A 23,169-nucleotide genomic window follows, 5' to 3' on the forward strand; every position below is an offset into this window, starting at 1 on the left:
GATGCCCACGCCAGGACCCACATGCCCCTCCCAAACCCTGAGACACGTCACCGAAGCAACAGACCCTCTGCAGGGGTGCTCACATTATGAACGTTTGGTGTGCTGAGACTCCTCCTCAGGTGCCGAGCTTTGGTGGACAGAGCTTCTTTGACCGTGACTGCCTGCAAAGGTCAAGGTAACATTTGTTTTTCCCCCCCGATGACAAATAATATATGTTTGTTGTGGAAGGTTTAGAAAATAATAGAAAGACACATCATTTCAATGCCACACTCCCTCCCATAGTTGCAAAAGCTGGACTCTTATGGTTCCCCCTAATTTCTCTTTCCTTCATCTACCAAAAATGCTTTCCATACATAAAACCAGGACAACTGCTGAAATGAAGACATTTATGTGGTAGATTTTTTACAGAGGTAGACAGAGAAAACGGAGAAGAAATACCCCTAACGACAGATCTCATTTGCAAAACGACCATCAACTTTTATGCTGTTTGTGTTTTATTCACGCAGCAATTTTGGGGGGATTTCCACTAAAGGCAGATTTTTCTGACAGATGCCAATCTTAGTCCTCTTGTTGCTCACAATGCACTTTCCATGAATTTCAACTGCTGCTTCTGTGGATGACAATTCCTGTCTCAGAGTTCCACTGCCTAGTGGGTTAGTTTCATGTCAATGTCCTGCTATTGCTGCAGAAGTTAACCTAGACCCCCCCAAAATTAGGGAAACAGTAACAGCATGTGGCTAAGCACATGGACTCTGGAGTCAAGCCTTCCTGGTTTACAACCAACTTTATACCAACTTAGCGGTGTAGCCTTGGGCAGGCTAGCTAGCTTCTGCGGGCCTCAATTTCCTCACTTAGAAAAGGGGATTCTGGGGCGCCTGGGTGGCTCAGTTGGTTAAGCGACTGCCTTTGGCTCAGGCCATGATCCTGGAGTCCCAGGATCTAGTCCCACATCGGGCTCCCTGCTCAGCGGGGAGTCTGCTTCTCCCTCTGACCCTCCCCTCTCTTGTGCTCTCTCTCATTCTCTCTCTCAAATAAATAAATAAAATCTTGAAGAAAAAAAAAAAAGAAAAGAAAAGGGGATTCTGACAGTGTCTATTTCCCTAGCAGGGCCATCTTGAAGATTAAATGAAAGAATGTATCTAAATGACTTGGGCACCTCGCTTAAGTAGAAGGTACTGAATAGAATGCAGACATTATTTTCATTTTTGCTACTTTGTCCGAAGAGATTGCTACTCAAGTTTTCCTTCTCTGATAGATGCAGAGGGAAGGTGTTTGGTAAATAAATTCGTCTTTGTCCACTTGGTTGGGGGGAGGCTAGTGCTCTTGCCCTCTGGTCCGGACACTGCTTCTACTTGCCTGCCGGAGCCGTTCAAGGCTCAGAATGTTCTCCACCTGCAGCACGCCACGCGTGTATTTCTCTATGTAGGTCTCCCCATCTGAAGTGCCTTCATTTTCACTCCTTGCTGCCATGAGAGCCAGTGTTTCCCGGTCCTCAATCTCCTCTGTTGCCTGAAGGGACAATAAGACAATTAACTTTCTTTTTTTCTTTTAATTACAATACTTTCATGTGAACAATATTTTTATCTAAACTGTGGTGAGAAAATGATTTAGAAGTTCTAAGAATCAACACATTCTCTAACACTTCAATTTTGATATTTTTAAAAAGTAATACGTATATTTACCTTTGGTATATTGGATACTATTTCATAGGTTACACCACAGGAATAAAATATATTCTTCAATGATATTCTCCTCTTCAGACTCTGGGTGAAGCTCTGGTAGGAAAAGAAAGCTGAATTAAGCGATGTGAAATACGTAAGTTATTTGGCATTTTACAAACTGTAGAAGCATTATCAAGTACTATGTTTTTGATACACATACAACAACTCAGAAAAATGGAACTGAAAAACCCTTGTCTCTGACCCTGAGGTACAACAGTGTCCTTCATTTGGGGTTTATAGAATTTGTAGTCCATTCAGGGATTTTGGGGGTTGTGCTTCTTTCTCATTGGCAGCCTTCCTTTTGATCTTGATAGGGTTATTTATTTATTTTAAAGATTTTTTTTTAAAAGATTTTATTTCTTGCCTTGTCAATTTTTGCCATTCTAAATGGTGTAAGGTGGTATCTGAATGTGGTTTTGATTTGAATTTCCCTGACGGCTAATGATGATGAACATTTTTTCATGTGTCTGTTAGCCATTTGTATGTCTTCTTTGGAGAAGTGTCTGTTCATGTCTTCTGCCCATTTTTTGACTTGATTATTTGTTTTTTGGGTGTTGAGTTTGAGAAGTTCTTTATAGACCTTGGAAATCAGCGCTTTGTCTGCAGTGTCATTTGCAAATATCTTCTCCCATTCTGTGGGTTGCCTCTTTGTTTTGTTGAGACTATGGACTCCGAGAAACAAACTGAGGGTTCTAGAGGGGAGGGGGGCGGGGGGATGGGTTAGCCCGGTGATGGGTATTAAGGAGGGCACGTACTGCATGGAGCACTGGGTGTTACACGAAAAAAATGAATCGTGGATCACTACATCAAAAACTAATGATGTATTGTATGGTGACTAACATAATTAAATTAAATTAAATTAAATTTTAAAAGATTTTATTTATTTATTTGAGAGAAGAAGAGAGAGAAAGCCCTAGTGGTGGGGAGGGGCAGGAGAGGGAGAAGCAGACTGTCCGAGGAGCAGGGAGCCTGATGCAGGACTCAATCCCAGGACCCCGGGACCATGACCTAAGCCAAAGGCAGACGCTTAATGACTGAGCCACCTATGTATTTTAGAGAGAGAGCGCACAGGCAGGAGGGACAGGAGGAGAGAGAATCTCAGGCAGAGTTGGACGCTCAATTGCCTGCACCACCCAGGCGCCCCATGATCTTGATAGGGTTTAATCAATCCTCGTATAGAAGAAAACTGGAGAGGATCCATTTTGTTGGCAATACCTGTGGGATGAGATCTGGGAAGCAGCAAGGATTTACTTTGGGCCTACCCCTTGTCCTGTTTCGTCACTAACCTGCTTGGCCTTGGCACTTAGCCTTTTTCAAACAGTGACATGTCATAGCTCCACTGCCTCTTAGGATTATGGGTCTCAAACCGGCCAAGGGGGAATGTCCTTTGGTGGGTGACATCCACCTGTGCTGTCCTCATGCCCCGTCATCTGGGGTCAATAAGAATCAGGCTGTAACTTGGCTAGTGTGGTGACAATTTGCACATCCACTTATCAGCACCACAAAACACGACTTTATGATAGAGGGAAGAAAGAAACGTTGAGCTCATGTAGGCAACAGCAGAATCAGGCCCTGTTACTACCTGTTTGTTGTAAATATTGGCTGCAATCCGTTTCCGTAATACTAACTCCATAGCAGCCGGGTGGCTGAGCTGGACCGTGGTTTTCACTATCAGGTAAATCCTTTCGTTCTGGGGCGTGACCCTATTCAGGTGAACGGAATCATGCACTGAGGAGTCCCAAGAGGCTGTGGCTGAAACCTAAGAACAGGAGAAGGGTTGGGGACATGGAAAAGACCCAGCTCAGGGGCTGAGGTTCGACATCACACGTGAGAGCGAGAAGAGAAACGCAACCCCACTGATTCATACATGTTTCTCCTCACTTCTGAGTGACAACACACATTCAACTTTTTAAAGCCCCCAGTCCTCTCCCCCAAAGCAGACCACAGCAGTTTAACGGGAAGACAGGCCTGTAGGCAGGTGCACTCATCTGAAGCCCAGGAAGAGAACCGTAGGGGTCAATTACCTCCTCATCACTGTGCTTTATGATGGGCAGGTAGAAAAACTGGCTGCCGTGCTCCTTGGGCAGGATGGAGTTCACGCCCGACGCGTGGGGGCCCACGAGCTGCTCGTTGGCACTGAGGTCATCGGCTGACCACGTCCAGGGCACAGAAACAGAAGTGGAAGGAAGTCACTTTTTAAGCAAGCACTGAAAATTTTTATTTTTTTAATTTTGTTATTATTACTTTTTAAAGATTTTATTTATTCGTTTGACAGAGAGAGACAGTGAGAGAGGGAACACAAGCAGGGGGAGTGGGAGAGGGAGAAGCAGGCTTCCCACTGAACAGGGAGCCCAATGCGGGGCTCGATTCCAGGACTCCAGGATCGTGACCTGAGCCGAAGGCAGATGCTTCACTGACTGAGCCACCCAGGCGCCCCAGCACTGAAAATTTTTAAATATGCTTTCCACAGATGACTTTTTGCACTTTCATTTTTTTCTTTCCTTCCTTATCCCACAGTGGAAATAGAGATGCTAATTCCTCACAATAGGTCTTATCCTTTCCAGAAACAACTATGAGAGCCAAAAACGTACCCCATGAGTCTCTAACAAAAGGGACAGATATATTCCATATGCAATCCTAGGAGCAGAGATTTTCTCTACAAAAACACAGCTGAGACTCTGCTGCTTTCTGAGGTCAAATCCTCGTGTAACCTGGTGTCACGCTTGCGTCCTACTTATACAACTTACACATGATTAGAGATTTGAACAGCTAAATGATCAATCTGGAATCAAAGTTCCAAGCACTTGGGAGAAATACAAAGATCATCTTCTTCCAATGCCCTAAGCCATGTGGGATTCACCCTTCATAAACTTCTATACGTGGTCATCCAACCATTGTGCGTATCCCTCCAATAACAGGGAGCCCACCACTTCATGAGGCACACATCCTACTTCCAGGATCTTAAACAATTCTTCCTAGGAAGAGCCAAAGTCACCCTCCCCAGGCCCTCCCACCAAAAGACAGGTTTCCAGGCTATGTTTTGAGATTCCAGGGGCCGCGTGCGGAAGAGCTTGCCTGAGCCTACCTATCACCCCACTTGGCAACTCTGCCTTTGTAGTCTACATACAGGCTTCCATTTAAGATTTCATTCTGAAAATGGATTTTCCTGCTAAAATACATTGAGGACCATCATTCTTGGTTCACGCAGGTTCGATCCAATTGCTACAGTAAAGAACAACCCTTAATGCAGGGTTTACACTATAATCATATTCTGGCATTGGCACTATGGGGGGTGGGGGGCAAATGGCACTAATCAGAAATGCAGATTCCTAGGGCCCCGCAAAGCCTAAAGGTTCAGAATCTCTGAGGGTGATTACTTTCTCAGGTAATTCCTGTGTCCATTGATGTCTCTCAACTGTAACTGTTTTGACATTTTTTGTGTGACATTTTTTGAGTTATGACACCTCTCTCATAACTCTATGGGAGAGAGTTATCTCTCATAACTCTTTTTAAGACTAAATATCCACGTCTCTCTTCCAGTGATGCTACACGTCAAGGTTTATACATTTGGTTGGACTAAAAATGTCACCTGGATACAGCATATGAGTGATTAGAAAAGTCATTTAATTTAGGGAATCAAAATCAGGTGGGTCTGAAGAGATTACAAACCTAAACGAAATGCGAGGGCCCCTCGAACACGGATCTGCTTACCGTTCAGATCAAGGAAGAGAACTGGTATGTGAGTTTCCATTCCAGGTGGTGGGACCCTAAATTTAACAACAAAATTTAATCACAACAAATACGTGTTTTACATTGTGTTAGATAATCAAACACCACAGAGGCATGGAAGCGGAAAAGAACCACTATGGGGACAGAGATTCTATTCGTGAAATATTTGCACTTTTTTCTTTTTTTTAAGATTTTATTTGAGAGAGAGCGAGAGCAAGCACAAGCAGGAGGGGATGGCAGGCAGAGGGAGAAGCAGGCTCCCCGCCGAGCAGGGAGCCCGACGCGGGGCTCGATCCCAGGACCCCGGGACCATGACCTGAGCCGAAGGCAGACGCTCAACCGACTGAGCCGCCCAGGCGCCCTGTTTGCACATCTCTTGATGTCCCTGTGAACACACATCATGAGAATTATGTGACTTCCATAAAGAACCACCAGTTATATAAATCAGATGTAATTAATTGAAACAAAGATTATTTGACGGCTTTCTAGAAATAGTCCTAGTGATGGGAAAAAGGGAAGGGATGCTGTTAAGAGTAGAGACAGGGGGCAGGATCAGAACCCAGAGGAAGGAAACAAAAAAGACAACACTGTAAAAGCTTAAAGCAGGAGAGAATGAAAGACCTGTTAAAGGAGGAAGGGTTGTCTACGAAAAAGACCAAAGCAGTGTTTTATCAAAAACTGGCCCATACGTATCTGAGTCACCCGGGGCGGGGGGAAGGCTCTGAAAATGAAAAGTCCTGGGCCCATCCTTCCTCTTGTAAATCAAAATAACGAGAGACAGGACCCAGGACTCCCCATTTTACAGTCAAGATGACCTGAAGTTTGGAAATGGCTCAAACGAAAGTCGCGGGGCTAAGGAGAAGGGCTGTCTAGACAGGGCCTCAGGGAGGAGAACAAGACTGGGAATGAGGTGGCCGCCTGCAACCATGTGGCTGGCAGACAGACGGCGTGTGTGCCCCGCAGGACTCTGGGACTGCAGGGAGAAACATCAGGTCACAAATTATGTGCCAGAAAATTCAGATTTGCTGGTTTCATAATACCATCAACTCCATTATACTTCCCTTTATCATTATAGATGCAAATAACACCACTGATGTTTCTGCGCCTACCCTAAAGAGACCATGTGGGCATATACACCCTCTGTTCAAAAGGAGTCTGATTTCTCCTAAATGCCTAGGACATACTCTCGTAATAAGAATGAGAATGAGAATAAGCAGCAGCAGGAGTAGTTACCACTTAACAAATGGGCACCAACAAGGTGTTTTTAATACATTATCTCTAATCCTTTCAACAGTACCAAAAACGGGGCTCCATTCATAGATTAAGAATAAAGCCTTGGGGCGCCTGGGTGGCTCAGTTGGTAAAGTGTCTGCCTTCAGCTCAGGTCATGATCTCGGGGTCCTGGAATCGAGTCCCACATCGGGCTCCTTGCTCAGCGGGGAGCCTGCTTCTCCCTCTCCCTCTGCTCCTCCCCACTGCTCTTGCTCTCTCTCTCTCTCTTTTTCTCAAATAAATAAAATCTTGAAAAAAAAAGAACAAGGCCTCAGAGAAGTTAACGACATTTAACATTGCAGCTGGAAACTCAATCCAGATCTATCTGACTCCAGAGCCTAGGATACCATGCTGTTTCTGATGAGCACTGGGATGGACTGATTTATCAACTGACTGACCATGGTTACTTAGGGCTCAGGACCTGACTCTCTGCTAGGGACCAAACTGAGCAGGCCCGAAGGCCAGGAAGAACATGTATCTTCTCCCCTCTTCAAGCAGACTCTGGATACACCCTTCTTTTAAGCCGAAATAAGAGAATTTCTGGGGATGAGGAAACCCTGTCCAAGTTGCTCATGTGGAGAAACTGAGAAGTGTGGTATTTGCTTCCTGGCCAGGTAATCAACAGACACTCCCCGGCTTCCTGGGAGAGGAAGCTGGCTGCCGTGGGGAAGGAAACAGGGAAGGCGGCACGAGGCATGGGTGGTCCTTCCCTGAGCAGCTCGTGGCACTCGGCATGGACCGCGACAGTCCTGGAAAGTCACTCGCACGACTCTGGTGCAGGCCGTCTGCCCCACCTGTCAGGCCACTCACCAGTGGGCGGGCGCCCCAGGGACCCCGCTGCCGGGGGCAGGCACCAGCACGGCGTTTCTCTCCTCGGTCAGGCCCACCCACTGCTCCACAAGCCGGGCTTCCCGCTCCACGTCGTCCTCCGTCTTCTCTGCAGGACAAAATGAGGGGATGAGCACCAAGGCGGGGGAAAAGACAATTTCCAGATTTAAAACAAACAGGTTTTCACTTGGTGACATACCCAAGTGGCTGGAACATCCATGATGTTCCAAAAGAGGATGGGAGGCTTTGAAGTTCCAGCCTGAGCACCCAGACACGCTCAGAGAGGCTAGGATTCTCACTTGATGGACCTCCGGGTAGGGAAATGGAGAGAGCATCAGGATGAGAACACGGGTTATGTTTCCTGGTTCTGCACTCTGTGGAAGTTACTCGACAGACAAGTCTGGGCTTCCTAACCCATCAAATAGGGCTCACACAAGTCACGTCTACTTTACACTCTTGTTGGGAAGAGCCAGTGACATAATGGATGTGACACTGCATTATAAAACTATACACTACTGTACAGAGGATTAAAACACACCACACTCTGTAAGACTAACTTTACTGTCCTTTATGTTCCTTACTAAAGGGACTTTACAGAACATATTTTGAAACCCTCTGATTCATAATTCCACCCTGGAGCTATCTGGGTAGAGTCAAAGCGAGTTTCCATCAGCAGCTTGAGCTGCTACAAACTGACATCAAGAACGCTGAGCCAAGATGTCCTACTGAGCGGGGAGCTTTTGCTAACTTCTACCTGAAATGGATGAACACTCATAATGTGTCCTTTGATGCAAAACCCACCACAATGCATGGACCATCAAGTTGGGGTGAGAAACTGAGGGTTTTAAGAACATAGCTCTACCCTGGAGCCCACATGGCTGCCACCAGCAAAAGCAAACTGCATCCCTGGAGCTGAGTGGCCAGGAGGCCCACCTGCACCAGCTGAGCGCATCGCTGCCGCCCGACAGGAGCTGGGTGCTGACCTGCCACGTGTGACCCGAGAGCTGCTGTCAAGTCCCAGGTCTGGAGCCCGGAATGCCTCATAAGGACACGTGGGTTCTGATGGCATTTGCATTCTTCAGAACTAAATGCGAGTTTAACGTTTAACGTCACAGTTCACTCAGAGGCTTATGAATGTTTATTACTTTCCAATCCGATACCATGCCAAAGGAGTCACTACTGTCTATAATTGTTATGAGGTCAGAACACTAAGAACATATTGTCCCGACCACTGTCTAGAAGGGAAAAGGCCACTCCCAGGAAAGAGTTTAATCTCACATACCTTTTTTATTGCTGACTTTTTTAATCTGCTCATCTAAGTACTCTCGTCGTTTGATGAGTGCGTCAGACCACCTCTCTCTCACACAGTTTAAGTCTTCTTCCTGATGTTGGGGAGGGAAAACATTTTCCTGTAGAATACATAGACGACTCTTTTTTTTTTTTTTTAAGCAAAGATGTTTACATGGATCAGGAAAGTTTTCATTCGGAAAGGCCATTGAACACCGCTGTGTGATTAATATGCAAGAAAGCAAAGAGGCCTCAGAAACACAGCATGCTGATCAAGGAACCCATTACTCAGAAATCAGAGCCCCTGGATTGCCAAAACGATAATTATACTTAAAAGCAAGAGAAGCTCAAACTACACCAGCTGTGGGGATGATTCTTGTGTGTGTGTGTGTGTGTGTGTGTGTGTGTGTGTTTAAATCAGAGCTATTCATTTAAAGGATGTGTGATTCCAAGCAGAAGGACACCATGAACAGAGCCCAAATCATGGAACAGCGAATGGAACGGAAAAAGAGAAAACAGGCATTTTCATAGTTCATCGTTCAATGGCTTCGAAACATGTATTTTCTGAAATGCAAAGAACAGATCAGCAGAGAACCTTTCAAACTTGCTGCCAAGATTTTACCTCCAACCACTACCATAAGGCTCACCAAAAATCTCCCATGCAAACAGCCAACATGCAGCCAGCCATGCTTTAAGAACTCCCAGAAGCAGCCGCTGGGACTTGGCCGTGAACAACGTGGCCGGAAGCGCACAGACAGCAGCAGGACGTTAGTTAATGGCATTGCTGAGATCCAAGGGGAGACTGGGATTTCACCCCTGAAGCTGGTTTTCGTTTGCTTGTTTTCTTTCTTAGTAAAGTTATGAGGGAAAGAAACCCATCAATTCTACTCAAAATGCTCTCTGACTTGCCTCATTCCAGTCTAACCCTTAAGACGTGGCATTAAGAGCGGACGGCAGGGGACTTCTGAGGCTCTATCTACAATGTACCCACAGTTCACATACAGGAAGGCACCCCAGGAAAACTGTGGAGAATGAGTATAAAGACTGGGAACCAAACCCAGAAAACTTCACCTTGATTTGCTGCCTTGCCTATTCCTATCACCCCACATTCCATGACAGGAGGCTGGCCAGTGCTGACTAGGGATGAGGTCACAGGTGCCTTTTTTTTTTTTTTTCTGAATTTCCAAAAAGAAAAAGCTGAGATTTAAATTCTCCAAGTTATGTATAATTAAGCTGGGTCCTAATGACAGAAAGAAGCTGGCTAACCCAAACTAAACTATGTGCATGACATGTTTTCAATTTCCTATCCAGCAAGAGACTTTTAAACTAAAACTACATATTAGAACAGTCCTACTCTCTTGGACGTGAGGCACGAAGTGCAGTTTTGCATAGAAAACACAAGGTTCAACTGAAAGATTGTGGATGGACGATTCCACGGTTTTTAAAATCATTAACTTAATACAGTGATAATGGTCTTGCTTCGAAAGTCTTTACAAGCTAATTCAAGATAGCATAGCAGCAATGCAGTATCCGATCGTACATTTTGAACGGACAGAGAAATCTATGGCAATAGTATTGTATCCCTGATTATGTTTAAAGCAAATCCAAAGCGAGTGAGAGTCTACATATTCTTGCTCCATGATCCTCCTTCCTCCTCCCTGCCCTGTGCTTTGCAGATGCTAGCCATTAGCAGTAGCTGTGCCCCATGCCACAGAACGAGAGCAACAATGATACCTGGTAACTATCCATATCATCACCATCCTCATCATCTCTCTGGGAGGAAAAAAATAAACACAAAGGACATGCATTTTTGTTTCTCAAACAGCACACAGGTAATTCTTTAAGCGTAACACACACATTACAATGGACAGCACACGGAACACCCAGCATAATAAAACATTTAAATGAATTGCAAGGTTTAGTGGATTTAATTCACTCGCCTCTAAGAATTTGAGTTTTGTTTTGTTATGTTTTTAATAAAGAAAGCAACCATTTAAAAAAAAAAAAAACAAGAACTCTCTTCGATGGGACTAGGAATCAACCTCACTGGGCCAGGCCTTACCCTGTCATTATGCGAATGGCGCATATGCATTTCTGGGTGGGCTATCTGAGATTTGGAACGGACTCAGAAGGACAAAATGGTAGAACTAGACTCTACTGCTCAATCTCTTAGTTTAGCTGTGAGGCAGAAGGGGCCCCGGAGGATGAATGTTTTAACCCAAGGATCACACAAATGGTGGCAGGGTCAGGATTGGGTGCCAGACTGCTGGTTACCCCGCTCAGTGTCCTTTCCCCCTGCACCACACCACATGCACTGAGGAAACCCTCACAGGTCAAAGCCCACCGGGAGCCTCAGGCTATTCACAGACAGGCTTCCTCAGCGTACAACGGTCTCAAGAACACAGCCCGCCATGATGAATATTGGATCCACTGTTGTCCACTACTGGTTATGTTAGCATCATACCAATCAGTTGAGAAAAATCAGAACTGTCCTAAACCCACGGCAAGAGTTTACAATAATTGTATAAAGTAACGATTTTGGCAAAAACATTTGGCAAAACAAAACCACCATGTTGAAAATAAAAGGATTTAGTTGAGACAAGTTTCCTTAGACAGAAGAATAAGGAAACTCCCATTTGTAGGAAAATAACCATCTACAGGGAGGCAGGTTCTACTCAATATGAACCCTGGCCCATGTAATGATCATCTTTGGCTTTTTTCTAGTTACTGGAGGGTTAATATTCAAACAGGCAGTGAAGTGGTCTAGTCATAAAAAGACAAACCTTTTTTTTTAAGTGCTTTAAAAATATAATTACATTACTTTCATATGTAAGTATGCTTCAATATATACTGCTTTTTTAAAAGTGCTTTAAAAATACAGTTAAACATTCTCTGCATAGATTTCAAAATCTACTTTTTTTTTTTAAGTTTGGAACCCACCGTTATCATTTGAGTAACTAACTTACTAAATGCATGCCTAATACTGAAGTACTTTTTCTTTTTTCTTCAAGATTTTATTTTTTAAGTAATATCTATATCCAACGTGGGGCTCAAACTCAAAACCCTGAGGTCAAGGGTCCCATGCTCTACTAACTGAGCCAGCCAGATACCCACTGAAGTAATTTTTCTTGACTTAATTCCCCATATTACTGAATAAAGTACAAGTAGCTTGAATTTATCATTACTATTTTCTAGACTAGGGAGATTCTTCTATTAACTGAGAACTAGCCTGAGCTTTCATGATGTATAACTTGTGAAATCAGCATATTCTGGACTGGCTTGAGCTACTGCATCAGAATATTTCTAAAGTACTACGTCAACAAAATAAGTTCTGGATGTGACTTTGAGCATGGCTGCAAAGAAAAATAAGAGCTTTAAAATAGTCACAGTTTGGGGCGCCTGGGTGGCTCAGTCAGTTAAGCATCCGAGTCTTTAATTTCGGCTCAGGTCATGATCTCAGGGTCATGGGATCGAGCCCCACACCGGGCTCTGTGCTCAGCGGGGAGTCTACTTCTTTCTCCCTCTCCCTCTGTCCTCTCTCTCCAAAATAAATAAAATTTAAAAAATCTTTATAAAAAATTAGCCACAGTTTATTGATTTTTTAAGCAGGCTCCATGCCCAGCGTGGAGCCCAACAGGGGGCTTGAGAACTCACAACCCTGAGATCGAGACCTGAGCTGAGATGAAGAGTTGGCCGCTCAATGACTGAGCCACTCAGGCGCCCCGAAATAGTCACAGTTTAAATCTGCATGACTGGCACTATGTTCTTTAAAGAGCATTTAGCACTGGAGAAAGCTCGAATTTTGACAAAAACGAGTTTTAACTTAGGAGGTAGAGCAGTTTTAAAAGTACAAATAATCAATCTTTATAAGGTTCTTCAAATGGGAACATGAGTCAGTTGGTGATCCCTGTTTTATAGGTCTTGATTTAGGATATAAATTCAGAGTTCTATCTAAGGTGAGAGATTTACTAAGCCACAAAATCTTAGTATAGACTGGGATCTCAGGGAATTATTAAGTCTCCTTCATCATTCTGGAGAAGAGAGAAGGGGAACGAGAGGTTTGCATTATCCCAACAAGGTAACCAGGAAGGCCGTGCTAGACTGAAGAATCCAGGTCCCCTGGCTCCAGGCTGGCGACCTCTCTACCAGGCCCGGCAGCACCCCCCAAAGTTGATGGCTGAGTGAGGGACTGAGCTGGGATGAGAATCCATATAACCCAGTCTCCTACTCCACACATGAGGAAAAGTCTGGGGGAGAAGCCTACCCTAGAAGACAAGACTGTCCTCAGGCCTTACTTCATACTCTCTCCGGCTCTGAGAACCAGGGGCAATTTTGGCCTGGGACAGGGAAGGCAGCGTTTGACAAAACTATGCCTTCCTAAGGCCTCATAGGCCAAGCCAGTGTTCCTTCTGGCTTTCAGAAAGTCTTTGCCTGAATGCCAGGGAGTGCAAGGAAACTGAGACTGAAGATGAATCATTTTCAAGACAGGCTGGGCCTCTGCCCAGACGCCACAGAGAAACGTCACAACAGGGCGTGCTCCCTCTCTCCTGTGGTAGTGAGGCAGCCAGAGTTCGATGGGCTGATTCCTCCCCTAATTCATACCCGACAGTAAACTGGGGACTGAGCGAAAGCACATGCCTTCTTTCAGGCCACTGCGGGCAAATTCCTAATCTCAAAGTTCATTCTCACGGAGTGATGAAGAGATGGGGTTGGTAACATGAAGATTCATTCTTTGATGTTTCATCTTTCACTTTTTATAAATATTTACTTATTTATTTAAAAAATAAAGTCTGCACCCAATATGGAACTCACGACCCCAAGATCAAGATTCGCATGTTCTTCCAACTGAGCCATCCAGGTGCCCCCCAATCTTTTAATTTTAAAATGAGAACAGAAGATTTAGTAAAGGAGGATTTAATGGACAAAAATGATCATGAAGACAACTTTTAATTGGGAGAAAAAAAAAAAAAAGGAAAGCTTTCAAAGAACTGCTTAATTATGCCAGTGTAGGGCGCCTGGTGGCTCAGTCGTTAAGCGTCTGCCTTCGGCTCAGGTCATGATCCCAGGGTCCTGGGATCGAGCCCCGCATCGGGCTCCCGGCTCAGCGGGGAGCCTGCTTCTCCCTCTCCCACTCCCCCTGCTGGTGTTCCCTCTCTCGCTGTGTCTCTGTCAAATAAATAAATAAAATCTTTAAAAAAAAATTATGCCAGTGTATGGGGGCAATTTTATATTAATAAAAGTGGACTGGGCCAGGCAGCCATGCCAAATATCCAACATAACCTAACTGGAGCCAGACAGAAAATGAAATCTGCCTGAAGTAAATGAGTAACCTATCATTCATATGTGTGTTTACAAATAAAATTATTATTAATCAGCACTAAGCTGGTATAGTATTTCACAAATCTCGTAAAAAAGGCAATGGATGGAAATGTGAAGGGAGGGCTACAGATAAGGTCAGGACAAGGAGTTCGGTCATATTCCCCAAAGGTCTCGATCCCAGATCACTGACTACCTTTCTATGCATTAGCTGGTCCTCGCTGCAGACTACTTCCAAAGTGCTGGTCTTACCTGGTAACTGTCCAGCCCTCTCTGCAGCTTGGTGGACCTGGCAGTGACGCAACCAATGGAGACAGACAGGATGGCTTCGACCATGAGTGGCAGCGTCCCGGAATGCTGCACGGGTTTCACCGTGACTTGCACCCTCCGGGAATGACCCTGCAGAGGGCCGGGGGTGGGGGCAAAGGGTGCCAGGAGTGGGAAGGGCAAGGAATGGGGGAACAGGACAAAGGAAGAGAAGAGAATCAGGGAATACAGAAGCCCACAATTAGAAAATTCCCAGAAACGGTGTGTAAGGGTGGGACAAAGAGAAAACAAAAACAAAGAAAACCAAGCCTAGTACCTGTCTGAGTTGGAAGATGCCTCCCGTGTTGACATCTTTTGCCTGGTGAAGTTCCACTGCGGTGTATTCTCCTAGCTCGTTCAGTTCCAGTATGGAGAGCCACATCTCTATTCTCCGTGTTACCTCATTCCACCTGTGCAAACACGTGCCCATGGACAGCAACGTCAATACCCAGGGACATCACGAGCAACAGGAAGGAGCCACCACCCCAAGCTCTTACTATGGGCTGGACATCGTGCTGTCCATTGGTTAAGCGTCTGCCTTCGGCTCAGGTCATGATCCTGGAGTCCCGGGATCGAGTCCTGCATCGGGCTCCCTGCTCAGCGGGGAGTCTGCTTCTCCCTCTGACCCTCCCCCCTCTCATGCTCTCTCTCTCTCTCTCTCATTCTCTCTCAAATAAATAAAATCTTTAAAAAAAAAAAAGAAAAAGAAAATGCAGACACCTCTGTCACTACCCCATCGTGTGCCTCTGCAAGTTTGCTCACGCCCCTTCGTGTTCAATACCCACAGCATCCCGCAGCGGCCATGTAACTATAAATTAGTTCTGTTTGTTCTAGAATTTCATAAAAAGGGAATCATTTATGCGTACCCTTTTAGGTCTGGCTTTCTTGGTTTAGCGTAATGTTTTTGCGATTCATTCAGATGGGTATCCATTGTCCTTCTCCTTGTTAACAGAGCTGGATAATACTCGTTACATGACTAGTAGTATAATTTGTTTATCAAACGTTCTCACACATTTGGGTTGTTGGCAGTTTGGGGGATATTATAAAAAGAACTGCCATGAACATTTGTGAACAAGTCTGTTTACAGACTTACATTCTCATTTTTCTTGGGGAAATACCCAGGAGTAGATTGCTAGGTCACAGAAAAGGCAAAGGATCAAATTTCCAAGAAGATATCCTCCTGTGCAAGATGACGGGGCAAATTTCCAAAAGGGGAAGCTCGTGGCCGATGGCATCTTCAAAGCTCAAGTGAATGAGCTTCTCACTGAGGAGGTGGCTGAAGATGGCTACTCTGGAGCTGAGGTACGAGTAACAGGAACCGGGACAGAAATCATGATCTCGGCTACCAGGATGCGCAGTTTTTGGGGAAAAGGGCTGGTGGACCTGAGAACTGACCGCAGTGGTTCAGTAGAGGTTTGGCTTCCCCGAGGGCAGTGGAGAGCTTTATGCTAAAAAGGTGGCCATGGGAGGTCCATGTGCTATCACCCAGGCCAAGTCTCTGCGTGACCAGCTCCTAGGACACCTTGCTGTGTGGCGGGTCTGCCATGGCGTGCAGTGGTTCATCGTGGAGAGTGGGGTCAAAGAACAATGAGGTCCTGGTGTCCAGGAAACTCTGAGGACAAAGGGCCAAATCCAGCAAGTTTGTGGCTGGCCTGATGCTTACCAGTGGGGACCCTGTCAACTGCTGCTCAGACAGGATGTGCTGGGCAACAAAGTGAAGATTGTGCTTCCCTGGGACCCTTGTGATGAGACAGGCCCTAAGAGGTCTGTGCCTCACCATGTGAGCACTGAGGACCCCGAAGGTGAGATACTGCCCAGCACCTCCATTGTGGAACATGGGAAGCTGGAGCAGCCTGCCACACCCCAGCCAGTTCCCACAGCACAACAGGTGCTCCTTGGCAGCCGAATCTGGAGTCTAAATATTGCTCTATACAGACTTTTATAAAAGCTTCCAAAAAGAGAAAAAAAAAAAAAGGAAAATATCCTCCTGGTTTTTGTTTTTATTTTTTCTACAAGCTTTACAGTTTTATCTTTCCCATGAAACGTTCTGATCCATCTCAAAATAAGTTTTGTGTATCATGTGAAGCCAAGATCCAGGTTGGTTTTGACCCAGCAGATACGCGGTTGTTTCAGTACCGTTTGTTGAAAAGGCTTTCCTTCCCCCATCTGATGTCCTTGATGCCTGCTAGTTCCTTTTATCGTTCCCATTTCACCAAGGAGGAGGCAGGACCGGGGACCCCTACTCTCACCCTCTGGCCTAGTGCCAGTCTTGAGCCTGCATCAGCTCAGCCAAGTACACACCTGTCATGCAACGTTCTCGTCTTCGCATGAAGGGAGTCGACTTCCCAGACAGAGCTGCCGTTCCCAGCACAGCGGTGGCCCCACACCTCAATGGCCAGGGCTCCATCAGACAGGAACTCCAGGAGCTCCTCTGTCACCGTCACCACGTAGTCCTGGGGCAAGTGGGAGCAAGGGAAGAGCAACGAGAATCACGCACCGAGCAATCTGTGCAATTTCCGTTTTTACCTTTCCATCGTGTAGAGATCCACTTTGGAGGTGGGTTAGTCTGATCCCAACCTGAAAACCACCTGTGCTGTTTTAAAAACCCGGAATACTAGCTCTTATACTAGCAAGGAAGGAGGGATTGAGTGCAACTCCCTTCTTTAATCAGGGCGGACACTGAAGGAAGCGTCCTGTCCTGCATCACGGTGCTTGTGAGTGAATCCGCACCTCACACCTGCTTCCTTCGTGGTTCTGCAGGACCACTGAGAACTCCCGCCACCGTAGGCTAATCAGCACATCACAAAAAAAGAACGTCTGATTGCTCCTTGCTACGGCTTGGGAGACTGTGAACAGAATTAAATTTCCGATGATTATCTTCATGATTCTGTGCTCTTGCTCTGAAACTCCCCCGCTCCAGCTCCTCATCATAAAACGCAGACAGAGGAGTGTGAGGAAATGAACGCCCAGTGGACTGCGGAGTATGGAAATCACCCTGAACAAAGTGGCAGGCAAGGGGCCAAGCCGAGAATCTTCCCAGCAGCATCTTAGTGAAGTCTCTGGTGAAGGCAACTCCACAGCTCTCAATTCTGGAAAGACCTGTGCTGTGTTGATTTAACATTCTACTACTTACCTTCTTACTTATTGTATTTGGAGACAGAGCCAGAATTTTAGAAGGAAAACAAACTAATGATCAATTAGTACAATCTACACATCTTATTGATGAAAAAAACCCCAAGTTCACACAGTGAATCCAAGGTCACACAGTGAATCCAAGGTCTCTGTGACTAGCGTTTATCAAAATAGTTGCTAACCAGAATGTACTTAAAATTCAGGCTTCATCCTTCTACAGGAACAGCTTTGTGGATCCAAAGAAAGACGGGGACTAGTTAAGAGAGTATTCAGACAACAATAACCAAAAAGTAACTCACAAGGATTTTGAGAAACAGACTTGGTGAATATAGGTGAAAGAAAAAAAAGAGTGGACTATTTGTTTTCAGAAAAAGAAAGACTTGACAGTCTTTTACCTATGTGAAATTTGATAGGTGTAGAGCCAGAGAGAAAAAGCACAATTTCCAAAGGAAAGGATTTGGAGTATCTGTTAAGAATTGTGCAAGGAAAAACAAAATTACAACAGAACATAGTGTCTGTCTGTCAGTCAGAAACAACCTGTGGGCAGTCTGATGTGAAAACCAGGAAGGGTGGCTGATGGTCACACGACAAGGCCAAGCAACAGTCACCAAAAATTCACCTTGTCCACTGACATTTTCTTTAAAAACTCATTTGGCACATTAGAATATGATGCTTGGAGTGTTATACCATATTCCAAAGATTGGAAAGAGGTTCACCTATATTAAAGGGTTTAATTCTGCAATATACATAACGTGACCACATTTTTTATAAAAAAAAAATTTCTAAAGACGTTATGCCATGCATGATGGTAAGAGACTGTATCTATGCCCATTGCTGTGTGAACATATATTGACCACACACAGATAAAAGTTGGAGGGCACAGAAAATAGTTTATCAAAATGTATACAAATGTCACTAGCCATTACACCTCTAGGGCCTAAGACTTCAGGGAAAGGGCTTTCAGATTTTATTTTATTTTATTTATTTATTTTTAAAGATTTTATTTATTTATTTGACAGAAACAGCGAGAGAGGGAACACAAGCAGGGGGAGTGGGAGAGGGAGAAACAAGGCTTCCCGCTGAGCAGGGAGTCTGGATGTGGGGCTCGATCCCAGCACCCTGGGATCACGACCTGAGCCGAAGGCAGATCCTTAATGACCGAGCCACCCAGGCACCCCCAGATTTTATTTTAAAACTTCCCATCTGAGGGGCGCCTGGGTGGTTCAGTCATTAACCATCTGCCTTCGGCTCGGGTCATGGTCCTGGGGTCCTGGGATCGAGCCCCGCATCGGGCTCCCTGCTCGGCAGGAGGCCTGCTTCTCCCTCTCCCACTCCCCCTGCTTGTGTTCCCTCTCTCGCTGTGTCTCTCTGTCAAATAAATAAATAAAATCTTTAAAAAACAAAACAACTGAATTTGTACTGAAGTACATTTTGAGGTTAAAAAGTGCAACACACATATTACCTTTATTAAACATTCTTATGGGGGGAACTTGTAAGTTATAAGAAGAGTTTTGAATGGCACCCAGGTCCATTGCCTCCCGTGTAACTCATCTTGTAATGGCGCCCATACCTTACAATGAGAGAAGGTGACGGTGTATTGGGCGTCCCTGGACTGAGGCGAAGGCACCTCGGGGTCCACCACCGGGGCCGCCACCGTAGATTCACACTGGTCCCAGAATGTGTATTGACAGAAGACAAAATTTGAGAGGTTTAAGGGCAGCCCAGTTGCCTCTTTAATTTTTACCTAAAGAGATTAAAAGAAAAAAAATGCAATGTAATTCTGATAGAGAAAACATTAACCTACGCATGCTTACTTCCAAAACTTCTATTTTAAGAGTCAGCGTTGAAATACGTAAATCAGTTATCTGTTTGACATGTGAAAACATCTGGCACGTGAAGGGTTCCACTTATAATCAGTCTGTACCAGGACCACCACTGCAGCACGCGAGCCTGGCAACAAACATACACATCCTCTCAAATTTTCCTAGTGGCTGAGCTTCCGACACAGAAGCAACCTTTACTAGAAAAGCACGATTCCTTGAACAATGTATACTTCCTGCAGCCAAAAGCACGTGCGCTTTTTAAAATTTCATCAACTGGCATCAGAAAGTGTGCTCTACTTCTGGAAAAAGTACTGCCCGCCATGGTATTTGTGGTCAGAAAGCTTATCGTTTACTACGCTCTACAAAAAACTCCCAAGATCTTCTGTCGAACTGCTCTGGCTGAACACGGTGGTTTATCGGCGCCCGCCCACCCTGTCCTCTCACCCGGCATGTCAGTTTCCTGACCCGGTGAATGACCTCCCCGCTGTTGTCCACAACTTCAAGGCTCCCGCCTTCGCTGGAGTTCTCCGAGGAGTCATCCTCCACCACGCGCTCCGGGACGGCCCCTGTCACTCGCATCACTTCCACGTGGAGACGCCCAGCAACCTGCGGCAGGGACCAAAGGCCTGTGGGTTACAGGCATCGTGTGCACAAGCCTGACCTGAGATGGAGAGCACGCCGCCAGGGCCCCGGGCTGCTACTGGGTATGCTCCGGCGATGGGAAACTCACGTCTTCCACAGCCAGTCCTTCCATCACCTGCCCCTGCAATCACCCTGCCTGACTTGGAGCCAAACCTGCCTCTCTGCCACTTGCCTTCTGGAGTCATCTTCCTTCTCATCCTTCTTTACCGGCAGCCCATGAACAGAGTAAAGGCAGCTCTCGTATTCTACCTGGAGTGGTTTATTTTCCACTTCATCTGTATTCCTTCATTTAGTCTGCTGACCAAACACCTGCCTCATGGGACTACCGAGACAAACAGTAGAGCTACGTGCAGGTTGTGATGGGTTAAACTGATCCAGGAATCAGCCCGGTGCCAGGAACTGCACGAAACACTGCATTTACAACAGTAAACCAAAAGACACGGTCACCAGGCTCCTGGAGAGTCTACTCTCTTGGGAGCAGAGAATGGGTATGTGACTCACACTCGGGCTGGGAGCAGGGTGGAGGCAGGCTCCACGGCGGAAGGAGACCCATCCCAGGAGGAACGGCAAACACAAGGACAAAGTTATAAGGAAACAGTTCCTTTAAAGCTGTTCCCCCCCCCCACAAAAGGCTTAACATGTCAACATCCTGGTGGTCCTCTGGACAGGAGTTAGGTTAGCAGTGCCCCTCTTCCAGCTGGGGGCCCAGAACCGAACTGAAGGACAAGCGTTATCCCGCACCTGGCACCCTCAGAGCGCTACAACTGGCCAAGTTATCTTTCATAACATGGGTTAAGGTTGCAGTGGCTGGAGCTGTGAAGGTGACACGTCCTGGCAGTGTTGCTGTTGTCTTAAATAGTAAGGCCCATTTTTAAAGGGAGTCAGACCCAACTGCCACTGGCAGCAGAGACTTGAGAAATTCGTCAATGGTCTTGGACAAGTGAGACCGATATGGAGGAGTCAGAGGAGGGGGAATGACAGAAATCAGTTTGAAGACAATAGTTCTCAAGGTTCTTTTCAATGGTCTTTGAGAATTAATACATTTTTAATATAATTTCAGAGGGATGAATGGAACACTTAAAGCCCAGCCCAGACCCTGGCTTAAGAACTGAGTCACTGGATTCCTTTGCCACAGGAGCTGTGCCCATTTTTCACATGGGAAAAAGCAATTCCAGCCCACTGGGCTTCTAGAGCAGAATGTCCCCAGGGGGGCTGCCACACGCAGAATGTGAGCTGCGCACGTACACGCCACAGCTGGGGACCTGGGCTCTGCTTCCTGGTTCACTCTGGGCAGAATGGCATCCTGCTCACAGCCTGCCTCAAGGATCACAAGAGATAACTAAGTATTTCAAGTCTGCACGTTATGGAAGGGCAAGCTACAGAATAACGATGTTACTAAATTTAAAATAAAAACATCAGTTGATGAAATGGATAAAAATCAAACAGTTTGAACTTGAGTATTTTCTAAAATGTCTTAGGCCTACATAATAAGGTCAATACTTATAAGTAACTGATATGTGAAGTATTTTGTTTTCTTTTGTTTTTTAAAAGGGGTTAAGCTTGTTTTCCTTGAATACTTTAGATTTCAAAATAATGCTACCAAGTTGTATCTTGTGAAGACCACACAGGGGCCGGGAAGGAATTTTGAGCATACTACAAACATAAGAGATTAAAGGGAGATAAATAGGCAGATAGAGCTGAATCTGGTTTCCAAAAGATTTCTAATTTGATTAAAACAAAGAAAAAAACTCATGAACCATAAATAAACATGTTATAATAATCTTATATGGTTTTAATCTTATAATCTTAAAAAACCATGATTTAATTTTGATAGTTTCTATTGATACGAGCGAAGAAAGTGATCCTGACTATTCACCCTAGTTTCCTGATATACCTCAAGAGAATAACTTACATTGGATTCACACAGACAGATACACACCCTTTAACTGTTTCCTCCAAGGATAGCTTGTCCTTACCTCCCCCTGCTGGCTGATGATAGGAACTGCATACTGAAGTTTCACGTCATAGAAGAGACACTCCAAGAACACATTAGCGACGCCAATTAGGTTGTGATTCTCTTGGGCTTCATAGAAAGGGTCACCTCGTTTCCCACAGAGACGCTTTGCCTAATGGGGGGGCGTGGGGGAGGCGAGTAGGAAACAAAACACCAACTTGGATAATATTATTTAAAACTAGCACTTAAAAAATGTTTCTTGAAAAAGAAAGCATTTATCCAAAGAAATTTAAAAAGTAGTATTACAATCATGTCGCAAAAATAAAACAAAAGTAGCACATGGGAGGGACTCGACAGCTGGGGGACTACATGATGTCTGTGGGGAGAGCTCTTCCTTAGTTACTGCCTCTCTTCCCTATCACACCCCCCATGCAGCCTTTTTCACTCCATTCCCTGTGCTTTGCCTCATTTCTTTCACCGAGGTTTCTTTTCCATTACTAGTATCCAAAAAGATGGACTGTGCTTTCTAAAATTATTTGTAATCTCCCCAGCCACGACCACAGCTGGGGGAGCATGAACACATGCTAACGAATACGAAATCCATGCTGGCTCCATCCATGTGGATTTGTCACAACACTGACCAAACAGCACAGATTCGCTTTGTTCTATTTCATTTCACTTGAAATGTAGCAAAAACTCCTGCCAACTAAGAACATGTCACGTGTTCTCTTCATTCAGTTCCTGTCCATGTGGGGATCGCATGTTCTATGACTGATTCAACTTAGCACCCCTTCCAAGGTCACTTCTATGTTACTTTTTTATTATCAATGTCCAAAGTACGACCGCAGATAGTCACCACCACGCGTGTGCGTGTTCTGACGGTGATGATCACTTACATTCTGCGCTTTCAACATGGTCAAATCTCCTTGACATTTATCTCTTTTACCTCAGGAATTTTTTCCTTCCATTCTTGATAAAGGTCTCTCATATCAATTAATTTATTCTCCAGCTTCTCAATGGTCCAAACTTGGGTGCCCTTCCCTTTCCTCCTCACTTGAATAGCTGGCTCACTCACGATGGCTCCTCTCTGCAGAGTGAAGGAAAACAACAACACACAACAAACCAAATGAGCCTTGTCATGGCTTTTTGGATTGTTAAA

At 45.2% G+C, this 23,169-nt stretch overlaps 1 protein-coding gene and 1 pseudogene across 6 annotated transcripts in view; one reads left to right on the forward strand and one right to left on the reverse strand.

Annotated features, from left to right (window-relative positions):
• The window catches only part of KIF13A (kinesin family member 13A), a 205,226-nt gene that overhangs the window by 17,791 nt on the left and 164,266 nt on the right, over positions 1–23,169 (reverse strand). For 4 of the 6 annotated variants that reach the window (XM_073877617.1, XM_073877615.1, XM_073877619.1 and 1 more), the window contains exons 19-34: positions 22,957–23,097; positions 22,033–22,182; positions 19,859–20,020; positions 19,162–19,335; positions 16,761–16,912; positions 14,737–14,869; positions 14,406–14,552; positions 10,572–10,610; positions 8,833–8,932; positions 7,533–7,659; positions 5,433–5,488; positions 3,746–3,870; positions 3,304–3,480; positions 1,683–1,775; positions 1,353–1,509; positions 84–157 (exon numbers count right to left, since the gene is read on the reverse strand). In XM_073877617.1, the coding sequence (XP_073733718.1) occupies positions 84–157; positions 1,353–1,509; positions 1,683–1,775; positions 3,304–3,480; positions 3,746–3,870; positions 5,433–5,488; positions 7,533–7,659; positions 8,833–8,932; positions 10,572–10,610; positions 14,406–14,552; positions 14,737–14,869; positions 16,761–16,912; positions 19,162–19,335; positions 19,859–20,020; positions 22,033–22,182; positions 22,957–23,097 (2,007 nt within the window). The remainder of the gene's footprint in view (positions 1–83; positions 158–1,352; positions 1,510–1,682; positions 1,776–3,303; positions 3,481–3,745; positions 3,871–5,432; positions 5,489–7,532; positions 7,660–8,832; positions 8,933–10,571; positions 10,611–14,405; positions 14,553–14,736; positions 14,870–16,760; positions 16,913–19,161; positions 19,336–19,858; positions 20,021–22,032; positions 22,183–22,956; positions 23,098–23,169) is intronic. The other 2 variants (XM_073877616.1, XM_073877621.1) reach the window with 1 other exon arrangement.
• On the forward strand, positions 15,649–16,404 carry LOC112838120 (small ribosomal subunit protein uS3-like; annotated as a pseudogene).

The sequence above is a fragment of the Callorhinus ursinus genome, unplaced genomic scaffold, assembly GCF_003265705.2.
Source record: "Callorhinus ursinus isolate GAN/ISIS: 27379988/994484 unplaced genomic scaffold, GSC_fseal_2.0 scaffold26, whole genome shotgun sequence".
Taxonomy (NCBI): domain Eukaryota; kingdom Metazoa; phylum Chordata; class Mammalia; order Carnivora; family Otariidae; genus Callorhinus; species Callorhinus ursinus.